The sequence below is a fragment of the Xyrauchen texanus genome, chromosome 9 (assembly GCF_025860055.1).
Source record: "Xyrauchen texanus isolate HMW12.3.18 chromosome 9, RBS_HiC_50CHRs, whole genome shotgun sequence".
Classification (NCBI taxonomy): domain Eukaryota; kingdom Metazoa; phylum Chordata; class Actinopteri; order Cypriniformes; family Catostomidae; genus Xyrauchen; species Xyrauchen texanus.
Genome location: NC_068284.1, coordinates 19388293 through 19402500, shown reverse-complemented (window position 1 = coordinate 19402500; position 14208 = coordinate 19388293). Strand labels below are relative to the sequence as shown.

At 36.0% G+C, this 14208-nt stretch overlaps 1 protein-coding gene across 2 annotated transcripts in view; it reads left to right on the top strand.

Annotated features, from left to right (window-relative positions):
• The window catches only part of LOC127648890 (retinal-specific phospholipid-transporting ATPase ABCA4-like), a 73437-nt gene that overhangs the window by 14463 nt on the left and 44766 nt on the right, over positions 1-14208 (top strand). For both annotated transcript variants that reach the window (XM_052133706.1, XM_052133705.1), the window contains exons 8-12: positions 2493-2582; positions 6676-6916; positions 7494-7633; positions 8038-8154; positions 11421-11618. In XM_052133706.1, the coding sequence (XP_051989666.1) occupies positions 2493-2582; positions 6676-6916; positions 7494-7633; positions 8038-8154; positions 11421-11618 (786 nt within the window). The remainder of the gene's footprint in view (positions 1-2492; positions 2583-6675; positions 6917-7493; positions 7634-8037; positions 8155-11420; positions 11619-14208) is intronic.

Sequence of the window (14208 nt, the reverse complement as noted above, 5' to 3'; positions counted from 1 at the left end):
ATAGGAGACGTAAGCACAAAGAACATGCAGATTTAGCCACAATGCTGTCTAGAAGGAGTTTTGCTTCATAAACAAACTCCAGCCGCTAGGTGGAACCAGCTCAAAAATAAACAAAAAAGGCACTCAGCTTCCTCTGATGGTCAAGTGAATATTCAGTGAGTCAGGCTCACTTTGCTGCAATATGAGAACCTCAAAATAACTCAGTCATTGACATTATGGAGGACATTACTTGCTGTGGACATGTAAATATTTTACGGCCATGCTTAGTATCTATTCTCAATTTGGCCGGGAACATCAGTGCAAAAGCTACCTTCCGCTGATGTAAGAGATTCTTGCATTCCTTGAATCTATCACGTTTCTTTCTTGTCGAGTTTGCAAAGTCTGGGAACAAGAAAATGCTCTGGTTCTTCCAAGAAAGCCCTCCTTTTCTCCTCACCTCGCATAACACAAGATCTTTATCGGATGATCTCAGAAATTTGGCCAGAATTGAGCTGAGACCCTGTGAGCTCACTCGATTTCCAGTTTATAGCCCGTTATGTCAAGCAGATTCGGAAAGAGCCCGTCCAGGAATTCCACCATATTCTGACCCTCTGCTCCCTCAGGAATCCCAACATTTCAGACGCTATTCCGCCAGTTACGATTCTCTATATTCTCCAACTTTTCCCAGATGTGCTGCAAATCCACCTTGGTTGCTAGCAGATTAGCAGCTAATTCTCTCTCCGATGACTCCAGATAATCGATCCTTTTCTCAACATCCCCCACTCTTGAAACCAACTCAGTGAATTTCATCTCCATGGCCATGATCGATCGATGTATTGGAGCAAGATCCTATAAGTCTGCAACGACCTTCGTCAGCATTGCCGATACGTTCAGCAATTCTCACCGAATCACTTTGACCTCTCTGGCCAAATCGACTCCCTGGCTCGAGGCCTCTGGAGGGGTGTCAGCTTGAGCACGTAAGTGTCTTTTAATGTCTCCAGAGCCTGAGAATTTTGAATTCTTTGACATATTGTCTTCCTAGACAGTTATGGATCAGAGTGTATCGAATCTCACCTGCAGTATCAAACCTCGCCGTTCATGTGTCCGAACCCCACATGGCGTCACGTGACTCCCCTTGATAGTTAATGTTAACATTTCGGGGAAAAAATCTGACGTTGTATCTTTTTACTCATGTTTTAGATGCTAAATCATGCACAAAATCTTTTTTTTTAATGTTGCAAATTTATGTAGCTAATGAAAATTCCTGATATTAACACATTTATTTTGAGACAAAATACTTATTTATAATTTTCAGTTTTGTTGAAGGTGATTAAATAAAAAAAAAATTAATAACTGTCCAATAATAAAAGGATGGTATTTGGGATAAAAAGCCCACTGTTGCAGAGGCTAAAAACCCCTATAAAACACCTAGATTTTTTTTTGTTTTTAAATGGGGGGAACAGAATTGTTCTAAAAAAATTCATAGTGGGCTCATATTGACTGGTCTAATTACAAGGGAAATTAATTTGTTTATAAAATACTTCAGATGGTATAAAATGCCAGATTTTATCAGAAACATTAACATAAAATCGTGCAAGCTTTCCTGAAGTATTTATTTTGAGTGAGCATTATCTTTAATTTTTACTCAAAAAAGCATCTTGCTGTCTCAAAATTATTTGCATTAGTTGTCAAATTGTGCACAATAACTTTTGCCCCTATATCTACATGAAATCACTATTTAAATGTTAGAGATTTTTCATTTAAAACCTATTGATTGTACACTGTTGGTTAGTGCTATTGTTCTAGACACGTTAAGGTGGGGTGCTCATGTGGGTGATAAAGGTTCAAGCCTGCTAAATTATCCCAATTCCCTCTGTCTACCCAATAGTTTCCTGTCCACTCTTCACTATAAATGAGTTTAACCCTAAAATGCACATGTAACTTTACCCCTTTCACATGCATATGTGGGTTTAAAATGACCCAGGTGTAAATTAGAAGTTTGTTCTCTATGAGAACAATTTTTGATAATATACAGAAAGCTGTTTTACAGTGAAATGGACATTTCCACACAAAGACATACAGTCATAAGTACAAATGACTAAGATCAAATTTTTCTTACTAATAATTTTGTAAAAAAAAAACAATCTCACTCAATTGTCAAACATTTAAAAGCTTTATGTTTAGTTGGGACTGAAAAAGTTGCAATGAAAAGTTAAAATGCACTGCAGGAGTTATTATATATATATAACTAAATGCAAAAAAGTCAGTTCAAATGGTCAAAGACACCTTAATTGAGTCGTTCCTAGAGTCTCAGATGAAAATTATATTTAAAAAGTAGACTACTGGGTCATTTATGAACCATGAATGCATTTTAGGGTTAATAAGACAAACAATATTTTTAATTATCTTTTAATTTGAAACTTTTTGATCCAGATTTACACTCCTATTACATTTGAGGTTGTTAATACGTTAAGTTGATTTAAACTGAAATCTGTCTATCCTTCCATGTTTAGTTGCCGATGGTGCTTGATAGCCACACGTCTGGAATAGACCTGCACTTCTGGGGTCGAGTGCTTTCAGCAGTATCTGACAAACTTCAGGAGGTAAATCTGATTGAGAATGTTCAGTTCCTCTCCCCATTTTCACGATCCTTAATTTAGCATCCAGGAAGCTCCTTGCTTCCTTTTAGCTCTTACGCATGCTTGAAAAGTGATGCTTGGAAAGTGTGTGTTCTGCATACTTAAGTGCATGTCAGTTTGTTGTTTATCACATCATAACCTAAGGTATAAGGTTAAGCAGGTCAACAAAATTTAGTTTTGTGTTTGTAAGGAAAGTTGAAGGTATTCATATGACCAATACACATACTTCTGTATGTGTATATATATGCATGCATGTCATCGCTCTGGTTCCAGCATTATTTCGAAAGGACGTTCCACTGAGGCCATATCCTGTAGGTGGAGTAAAATTATTTCCCTTTTGCTTGGGTGACAGAAAGCCAGGCCAACTAATATTATCACCCATCAGTAAATCCATCTCCTCGGAGTGTGTGGGTCTGCATGAAAGTGTATCAATGGAAAGCACTGTAGGGAGGTGAAGTGTTAGTTTAGCCATGGTTGAGCAATGAGTCATTTTTCATTTTGAGAGCCTCTATGGAAGTCTTCATGTTTTCACCTACACTTATCTTGACCTAATTTGACAATCATGTGTGCACTGGAGTTCACAACACATGGAAAAGTTTTGTATCTCACGTTCACTGTGATACACTGGCCTTATATTTTGAAGCACAGCGTTTGCAAGCTGTTGTAATAGAGCTTTGTAGTTGAGTGTGAGCGTAACATCAGGGAGACTTGTTCTTCATCAGTGAGAGCATATTTGCCCCTCCCAGGAAACTCTCCCTGATGCATTTTCCTCAACCTGCTGAGATAACATCACAATTCATATAGAATATTGTAAAAGACCACTGTTCGGTCAGGAAAGGAGGAAGCTGGGACTTGGCTGAGTAGTCAACTTTTAATGACACAAATTAACTTCTATATAACAAAAGATACACACAAACATAACTCAGTGTCTCTTTTTCCCCTCACTTGTGTCCGGCTCGCTCTTAAAGCCCATCTCCACTCTCTCTGCAATGACAAACAGCTGTTAGAGACAATCATTCCCAGATGATGATCCTTACTGTTCTCATCTCCTGATCTCGCTCTCCACTCCTGATCTCGCTATCCATTCACAAACTGGCACTTCATCACGCCCCCACCACCACAAATATAGAATACGTTTTTTATTGCTGTTTCATTATATTGTTGTAAGAATTGTTTTTAAATACTCTCTTGGAAAAAAGTATGCTGGAAATATGACCTCACAATCCAATCTGGCCTAACATTTTACTCAGCAGTAGATCTACCCCAACTAGAGACACATTGGTTAGAGACAAAGAAGTTTTTCTGAGAGGGTGTTTTCTATTATTTTATTCTTCGAGTAAAAAAATATTGGATGTCTGATTGCCCTTTTGCAGAGAAATTTCAGTTTCAAATACACATTGAATTTCAGTTCATAATACAGATGTTCATTTCTGTGCAGGGTTTCCCTATTAGGAAAATACTGTATGTACAGTGGCCTCAAAAAGTTTTTAGGCACTTTTGGCTTAAGTCTTAAGTCACACTTACAAATGTATAGTTCATTTTATTAGAAACTAAATATCAAACCAATTGGCATCTGCAAACAAATCATACTACATACTATTTTGTGATTAAATAAATGCAGAAAAGATTATGTACTTTCTACACTGAATATGTTAGTTTAAGTATGAACTTGAAAATATTATGTCAATTCTACATTTGTACTCATTCTACATTTGTACTCATTCAAAAATGAATGCTCTAGCTTACAAGTAAATATTATGTATGATTGTTTATATTTATAATGCATAATCTTGTACTGTACCAATCATAAATTAGAAAACCTTGTCATATTTCTTTGCTAATTTGAGTAAATATCACAGGTAAATTAAATAAATAACTTTACTTTTAGAATCTGGTGTTCACAGCATGCATCACGCTTTAATCATTTATGAGCTTGCATGGTTTCACTATTTGCAAGTTTATTTATGCCATTTTCTTATTGTTGATTTTGTTGTTTAATTTAGGAACTTGTTTTGTGGAGTTTGAAGTTCTACTAAGAAAATTATCTGTTCATTGTTACCATCATCGTATTTTGAGCACGAAGTGTTCAGATCTGCGTACACAGCTCTGGTTCTTGTTTCTATCTCAATTAAAGCAAGGTGATGTTGTCTAATAGACTGTGATGTATGAATTCAACTTCCATCTGAAGGCTTCCTTGTGTCATGTGGTACATGACTCAGTATGTTAAAAAGCTTTGGAATGTTAGTACACTTTTAAATGCATAGCTTAATTCAGTGCTACATTGTACAAGTAAAATGTACAAACAAAGAGTGAGTAAAATTCACTTGAAACAGAGTATTACAAGTACATTTTAATTTAATTTTTAAGGTAAACCCCACTCCAAATGTTTTCCAGTGTAGACCTTTTCTCAGATCTAACATGTTCTTAGCCAGTTACTTTTTACCAAGTGGTCCTAAGGTGATTTTTATGAAGTTGAATGTATGAAGTCAGATCCCCAAGTTCACAAGAAGTTCACCACAATAACTTTGGACATATTCCACTAATGTTTTACAACCAGAAATGGCAAGATATCATTAAAACATTTTGAACAACACATTTATTGTTTTGTAATTTAAAAACAGATTTATATTTTAAATGTTTTTTCTGAAAAGAGGATTCTTTTTTTATTTTTATTTATTTATTTATTTTTTTAAGTGTGACAGATAAGTGTGTCTTTATACTTTTTGGGACAAGATTATATGGCTGAACTTAAATCGGATCAATTGCAAGTATAGTTATCACCTTATTTTTACCATCAGGATGCCAAATTTAGTCACAACTAAGCATAAGGGTAAATTTAGGCATGTCCTAATCAAGGATTTTAGGCTGCCATGTGTCAGTAGAGCTGGCATATGAGGGATTTTGTCCTCAACAAAATGTCCTCCCTCAATCTTTTTTTTTTTTGCAATTAATTGCACATTGCAGCCGAATGACTGGAGTATTTAAATCTGACATGATTAAGAGTCACATTCTGCAGTTGTGCCAACTATCTGTTAGTTAATAGTGTTTTAACAAGAAAAACCTTTCTAGGAATGTTCCAGGTTCACTAGAATTTTATTGATTAGCTCAAAAAAATTATTTCCACTCACCCCTTGTTTATGTTTTTACAACAAAAATCACTGTTACAGTAATGGGAGCGAATGGGACCCATCCATTAAAATTAAAATACACTCTGTTTCAAACGTATGCCCACAAGATTTAAATACTATAGTGTGATAAGATCAGGGATTTACTGGTTACGGCATTTTCCAGATTATATGTTTTACTGACGATACGTAAAATTGTGCCGTTACAATATTGGATATAACATTACAGAGATAAGGTATGCGAAGCTATGTATTTTAATGTTTATGGACTATACATTTTGTTTTCTTAATATTTTTTTGTGGTAACATAATGCTACAAATTAGGTAGCTTGATTCAGATGAACTTGTGTTAAACCTATATTCCTTGTTTGAACAACAACCCTTTCCAATGCTTCAATATTTACTCCAGCTAAATGTAGTCCATCAGATATTGTGAGGTACAGTGGAACTGTTAAAGCCATAATGGCTTTTTCTTGAAACCAGAATAATTTTATTTTTCTGTGGATAATGAAAGGAGATATTAAGCAGAATGTCCAAGCTTCTCTTAGCCATACAACAAAAGTGGATAGCGATTCAGACTGTCATACAAAAATATTATAAAAGTGTTTTATGCAACGTCTGCTCTATATTACAAGTATTCTTAAACAATATGATACTGTAGCTTTGTGTGAGAAACGGACTGACATTTCTCTCATTATTCCTTTAGGATTTTACTATTTGTTGAATGTCCTGGCTTCTGTCTCAGATGTCTTAAAGCATTACTTTTTAAGATTCTAAAAATACAAACTTAAATGTATCTTTGTCTTTTCTAAATAAGAAGAACCTGTGCATACAATAGCTATTATATGTAGTTACATTTTGTATATCAGAATTAAAAATATTGACCCCACACCTTTTCTTACACATTTAATAAAATCTCTTTTCTCTTACAGCTTGCAGAGAGGCAGAGCTTCAAAGACCTGATGCGGGTCATGTACTCCATCTTTCAACCAGGAGGTCCCTCTTCCATCAGTCAGCTGATGTCCACTGTGTCAGATCTTTTCTGTGGCTATCCTGAGGGTGAGGGCAACCGGGTCTCCTCTTTTAACTGGTACGAAGACAACAACTACAAGGCTTTCCTTGGCATCAACAACTCCAGAGGCCACAGCAGCTACATTTATGATAGGACCGCAAGTGAGAACTGTTTCAGTCTCCCTCCTTTATACTTAAATTTGCTTTTTAATCTTTTGGTAATCTAGTCATATGAAAAACAGTGACCCCAAAAGTACTTTGCCACACATAGCTGTAAATTCTAACCTTCTTTCTAACTACGTTTTATATATATATATATATATATATATATATATATATATATATATATATATATATATATATATTGCTTGAAAAGTATTATTGGGCTGTTGTTCTTTTTAAATAAATGGCACTTGTTTTGATAAGATGCTATTTAATGCAATGCAGGGCCACTGTGTCAGATGTAAGAATATGTTCAATCTTGTGAATAGGGTTAACTATAAACTAAAATAGGCTAAATGCCGTGCATATTGTATAGAGGGGCTTTCTGTTGTCCTATTTTCTGCACTTTCTCTTTCCTTTTATCAGTTCTTTCTCTTTCATTTGTTACACTTTTCTTTCTTTTTCTTTTTCTTTTTCTTTTTGTGCTTTGCTTTCACTTTCTCTTACTCCTCTCTCTCTCTCTCTCTCTCTCTCTCTCTCTCTCTCTCTCTCTCTCACACACTCTCACTGCCCATAGCTCCATTCTGTAATGCATTGATGGAGAATCTGGAGTCGAACCCTGTTACGAAAATTATGTGGAATACAGTGAAACCTCTGCTGATGGGAAAGATATTGTACACCCCAGACTCCCCTGCTGTCAGAAAGATACTAAAGAGTGTAAGACATTGATATCCACCCACTCGCTCACATGAATTGTCCCCATAAGCATTGACAATTACATGCTGGAATTTCATGTAGGTGTCGTTCTATTTCTAACTGTATTAATCATACACAAGCATCCTTGAATGTAGACATGACCTTAAGCAACTCTTGTTTGAATTGCTGAGCTGTATGACATCAACACATATTTTAGATTATATCAAACGCTTGATGACGACTCAGCTGGCTGGAATAAAGAGATAAATTTTAGTTATGGTTGAAAATTCAGGGTTACATGGATGGTTGTTTTTGTTTCAATTAGCCGGAAAATTGAGTCAGTTATTTTTTCATTGTACATCCCAGTGCTCTGAAGGCATATGAAGCTGACAATGCATATAGATCTGTGTATGTGTGTTCTCTAGGCCAACACTACTTTTGAAGAGCTGGAGAGGTTGCAGAAAATAGGGAAGGTCTGGGAGGAGGTTGTACCCCAGCTGTGGCAGTTCTTCCAAAGCAGTGTCCAAATGAATATGATACGGGTAACTTCTATATTTCTCTCCATCTCATATACACAGACGTCTTCCCTCTCTTTGTCACTGCTCACATTCCACAAAGCCAACAATGTCATGAACATATCAAGTTCATTGTACTATATTGTTACCCTGTTATCTCTCATGGGTTAAGGTATTCAGATTTTATTATTTGTCATGATATGGGATTTATAAAAGTTAATCCATTCCCACATATAGTTGAAGATTATTTAGTTTACACTTCTATTCAATTGATGATTCTTTGACAGATACTACATATCGTCCATCACCTTCCTAAAATAATGTCCAAAGTCATTTTTTCAGGTTTTTCAGAAAACAAAAAATCATGAGGACATGATTTAGGCAAAAAAATAATTTTTGTCAAAAAATGACTTAGGACATTATTTTAGGAAGGTGACGATATGCAAAATATGATTAAGCTTTGTTACATAGTTACTATCAGTGTTGGGTAAGATACTTAAAAATAGCTATCCACTACATATTAATAATTATTTCTATAAAACTGTAAACAGATTACAGCCTTGGCCAAAAGTATTGTCAGTGACATAAATGTTTTGTTTTGCAAAGTTTTCTGCTTCAGTTGTTGTGGTGTTGATTCACATTGGTTTCTAGATTATTGTGCAGAGTGATCAGATGCCTTTTATATAAATTGCAAAAAGCATCATTGGCCAAAAACAAAAACCCAAATTTCACAGTTTTTTGTTCCTGGCACAAAATGACCATCTAACATCATTTCACTAATCATATCAGCAGCACCTGGGAAAGTGTGAACGAGTACTAGTCAGGTGAAATCACTCTATCAATCTGATTGGATTATAAAAGCAGACTGTTTGCTATAAATGGAGGGAAGAATTGCTTCCAATCATTGTGTTCTTGTTAGCAGTGGTTACCTCTAAATAAAGACGTGCAGCCATCATTGCTTAGCATCAAAATGTCCTCACGTGCAAGGAAATTGCTGCAAAGAATAATGAACCTGAAAGAACCATTTACCGGATCATCAAGAACTTCAAGGAGAGAGGTTCAACTGCAGTGAAGAAGGCTTCAGGACGTCCCAGAGTGTCCAGCAAGTGCCAGGACCGTCTCCTCCTGAGGAGTCAGCTGCGGAATCGTGTCACCACCAGTGCAGAGCTTGCTCATTGGCAGCAGGTTGGTGTGAGTGCATCTGCATGCACAGTGAGGCGAAGACTTTTGGACAATGGACCAATGTCAAGAAGGGCAGCAAAGAAGCCACTTCTCTCCAAGAAAAACCATCAAGGACAGACTGAAATTCTGCAGGAAGTACAAGGATTGCAAAGCAGAAGACTGGTGCAAAGTTATTTTCTCTGATGAAGCCCCCCTTCCGACTGTTCGGGACATCTGGAAAATTGAAAGTCCAGAGAAGAAAAAGTGAATGCTACCATGAGTCCTGTGTCGTGCCAACAGTGAAGCATCCTGAGACCATCCATGAGTGGGGTTGCTTTTCATCCAAGGGATTGGATCCAAATTGCTCTCTCACAATTATGCCCAAAAACACTGCCATGAATAAAGAATGGTATCAAAACATCCTGCAAGAGCAACTTCTCCCAGTGATCCAGGAGCAATTTGGTGATGATTTGTGCATTTTCCAGCATGATGGAGCACCATATCACAAGGCAAATGTGATAATGAAGTGGCTTGGAGATCATTACACTGATATTTTGGATCCATGGCCACGCAACTCCCCAGATCTTAATCCCATAGAGAACCTGTGGTCAATCCTCAAAAGGCGAGTGGACAAGCAGAAGCCCACAAATTGTGATCAACTCAGAGCACTAATAAATCAAGAATGGATCGCCATCAGTCAGGATTTGGCCCAGAAGCTGATATCAAGCATTCCAGAGCGAATTGCAGAAGTTATGAAGAACAAGGGTCAACACTGTAAATATTGACTCTTTGCATACATTTTTTGCCAATAAAAGCCTTTAAAATTTATGAAACGCTTATCATTGTTTTCCAGTATACCATAAAAACATGTGGAAAAACTAATCTACAAATACTGAAGCAGCAAACTTTGCAAAACACAATATTTATGTCACTGCCAATACTTTTGGCCACGGCTGTACTTTACACGGAATTACTTCATTGAAAGAGTAATCATAACCTGATGGTTCAATTTTCTTCACAACAAATTCAAAATAATGTCTATATTTCTTTCTTGTCATTGTTACACACAAGTCATAAACTCAGCACCTCACATTTCTCCTTCACAATGACTTATTACGATGCTATATTTCATGCAGTCTACATAAATAATATATAATATATATGCATAGCCCTATAATGTATTTAAAAGTAATTAAATGAACTGAAAGTCAGTAACTGTAATCTGATTACATGAATTTAAAATGTAATGTATTACACTAATGTTGACTTAAAAGTAATTACATTTCATGAACTAATTACTTGGCCCTGCGATGGACTGGCGACCTGTCCAGGGTGTCCCCCGCCTTTCGCCCAATGTTAGCTGGGATAGGCTCCAGCCCCCCGCGACCCTGTACACAGGATAAGCGGTTGACGATGGACGGATGGATGGATGGAACTAATTACTTTGTATTTGTACACCCAACACTGGTTACTCTACACTATTAACAATAAATTCAAAAAGTGGCTCAATGTACTTTGTCGCTAATTTTGTTGTTCGCTAGGTGTGTGGTGTGTGTACAGGTGCACTGTGGCTGCCATAGCAACCTCCAGGTGGATGCTGCACACTGGTGGTGGTTGAGAGTCCCCTGTTCATTGTGTAAAGCACTTTGAGTAAAAAAAAAACACTATATAAATGTAACATTCATTCATTTAACCACTGGAGTTTTATGGATTATGTTTATGCTGCCTTTGTGCTTTTTGGGGCATACAAATTTAGCACCAATTCACTTGGATTGTATGGACCTACAGAGCTGAGATATTCTTCTAAATATCTTAATATGTGTTATGCAGAAGAAAGAAAGTCGGAATGGCATGAGGATGAGAATTTAAATTTTTGGGTGAACTATTCCTTTAAGCATATTTGTAATGAAATTTTGTGAGGTTGATGCTAATTGATATTCTATATACAGTACAATCTCTGAAGTATCTAGAATAGGCAATTTTGCTTGAGAGGTAAATTAATCTTATTTTAGGGATGTTTTAATATTTATTTTTCTATTTATGTTAACTGCTATGTTTTATTGCCTTGTTTGTTGCTGTCTGTCATACTATATATGTCTGACCTATCTCTCTATTTTTCCTCCCGGCCATAGGACACACTTAGAAACCCCACAGTGATGGACTTCTTGGACAGACGTCTTAAAGACACAGATTTCACTACAAAAGACATCCTCAATTTCCTGCACAATGGCCCAGAGGATGACAGATATATGAACACATCAAACTTTGATTGGAGAAACGTCTTCAACCTGACAGATCAGACAATACGAATGTTCAACCAGTACAGTGAGGTGAGTCCAATGAAGATCTCTGAAAATCATGTTTACCTCACATTGCAACAATTCTTATTAACCCTTTAATGCTTAACTCGGGTCTTTAGTGACACAAGACCTCACTCCACCCCTGTACCTCATCCATTTTTTGGAGTTATGAATACTTATTTCGTATTCCTCAACCTTTCTCTTCTGAATAGTGTAAAAAAAATAAAAGAAAAAAAGAAAGAAAATGGGGGGCAAAATTGCAATAATAAACTGCTTCATTACCAAAAGTGTGAAGAGTCATAACAGAACATAGATATGTAATAAGTGTCTGTGTACACTGCAAAAAAATATTTTCAAGACAAGTATTTTTGTCTTGTTTTCCAGTAAACATATCTAAACCTAAAGCATGATTTATTTACTTGACAAGCAAACTGTCATAAGAATTTAAGTCTTGTTTTGAGAGAATCTATCTGTGTGATTCATGCTTAAAACAAGAAAAAACTGTTTGCCAATGGGGTAAGCAAAATCAACTTAATTCAAAGGGAAAACAAGTTCATTTTGCTTACCACATTGGCAAATATTTTTTCTTGTTTTAGGTCTAAAGTTCACAACATTTTGTCAGATTTATCTTAAAACAAGACATAATACCTTATCCCATTTAACTTGTAAATTACGTTTTAAGAATGTTTAGATAATTTGAAAGGAAAACAAGACAAAAATGGTAATTTTTATGTAATTGTTTTTTGCAGTGTAATAGTTGTGCTTCCATAAATCATATTTTAATGATTCTTTCATACAGTATCTATAAGTTTACTATCAGAGAAAATATAGTTATTTGTTAATTACAAGACAAATGAGTACTACATCCAATTGGTATTCTGTGTGACAATGGTAAATTATCAGTATTCCAGCACAGTGGCAGGCCGTGCATTTAAAGTCTAGGCCATTGGTGTGATTCATGCCATTAAGAAAACACAGTTTCACAATGAATAAGACACTGCATCATTCATTATGTCGCATGAAAAAAAACATGTCCATGTAGGAAAGCCAGAACTTTGGAGTGGAGAGAGTAGTGTAGTATAGTTTTAAGTGAGTATGATTATATATATCCCCAACCTCCACAATATATATATATATATATATATATATATATATATATATATATATATATATATATATATATATATATATGTATGTGTGACCCCAGGGTGGGGTTGGGGAGGGGGGTTGTGGGGTTTGTTTTTCTTTATTATTTTAAGATTTCATAAAAAATGTTAATTACAATAAAATTCAACTGCAAAACCATCTGGCCCCAGGGCCTTTTCGGGAGGTAAGGCCTTAATTACCTCATCAACTTAATTACCTCATCAAGCTCCTCCAAGTTTATCTCAGAATCAAGAGAATTTCAGTGTTCAGTCATCAATTTAGGGAGTTCTAATGGTTCCACAAATGTTCTAATATCTTCATCAGTAGACAAAGATGTGGAACTATAGATCAAGATAGAATTCTTTAAAGGCATTATTAATATAAATAACCAAGGTAATTTTTCCACCACCAGCAGATTTCACTGAGGGAATGGTAGAAAAAGACTCTCTCTGTTTTATATACCTAGCTAAATGCTTACCTGCTTTGTCCCTGAATAACCAAAACTCCACTTTCCATAACAAAATTGTATTAAATCTGTATACAATCAGGTCAATTCTCTGAGGCCATCAGATGACATTCTGCACTTCAGCTCTGCCTCTGCACTTTTAATATTCCCTTCCAACTCCACAAGTTCTCGTGCTTTGGAATTTTTGGTAAATGAGGCATAATGTATGATCCAACCCCTAAGAACTGCCTTAACTGCCTCCCAAGCCATGCCCACAGAAGATACTGAGGACCAGTTGGTCTCCATATAAACATTGATTTCAGTCTTTAACATTTGTTGGAAATCAGGATTTTGCCAAAGGGATGCATTAAAGCGCCAACTATATGATTTATTTTTCTCTGTATGAGGCAACATTTCTAAACTCACCAGGGCGTGATCTGAGACCAAGATGTTTCCAATTGAGCAATCAACAACAGATGAAATGAGTTGCCATTTCAGATGAACAGATGAAATGAGGGATGAAATGAGTTGCCAAATATCTGCAAGACCAAGATTTTTACACATCCTGTGAAGCATTAGTGTTGCTCAAGGGGGCTTGTACAATTTTGTTTCACTATGTTCAAGGACTGAGTCCATCAAAAAATGTAAGTCTCCTCCCAATATTATATCATGAGGGGTGCCAGTGGCTTACAACATCACTTCAAGATCAATAAAAAGCCCTGATCATCAACGTTAGGCACGTAAATATTAGCCAAAACCAACCTTTGCCCCTGAATTTCTGCTAAAACAATAATGATTCTCTCTAATTTATCTTTAATCTATTTGAGAGATTTGAACTGTAGATGTTTACTTATTAATGTAATGACTCCCCTGCTCTTACTTGAGCCAACACTAAAGAAAACATGAACACCCTATATCTTCCCAAATGAAAGATGTGTTTCTTGAAGAAACACAATATAACATTTCTTACGATTAAGAAAATAAACAAGCTTCCTTCTTTTTATGGGGTGCCCCAACCCATTCACATTC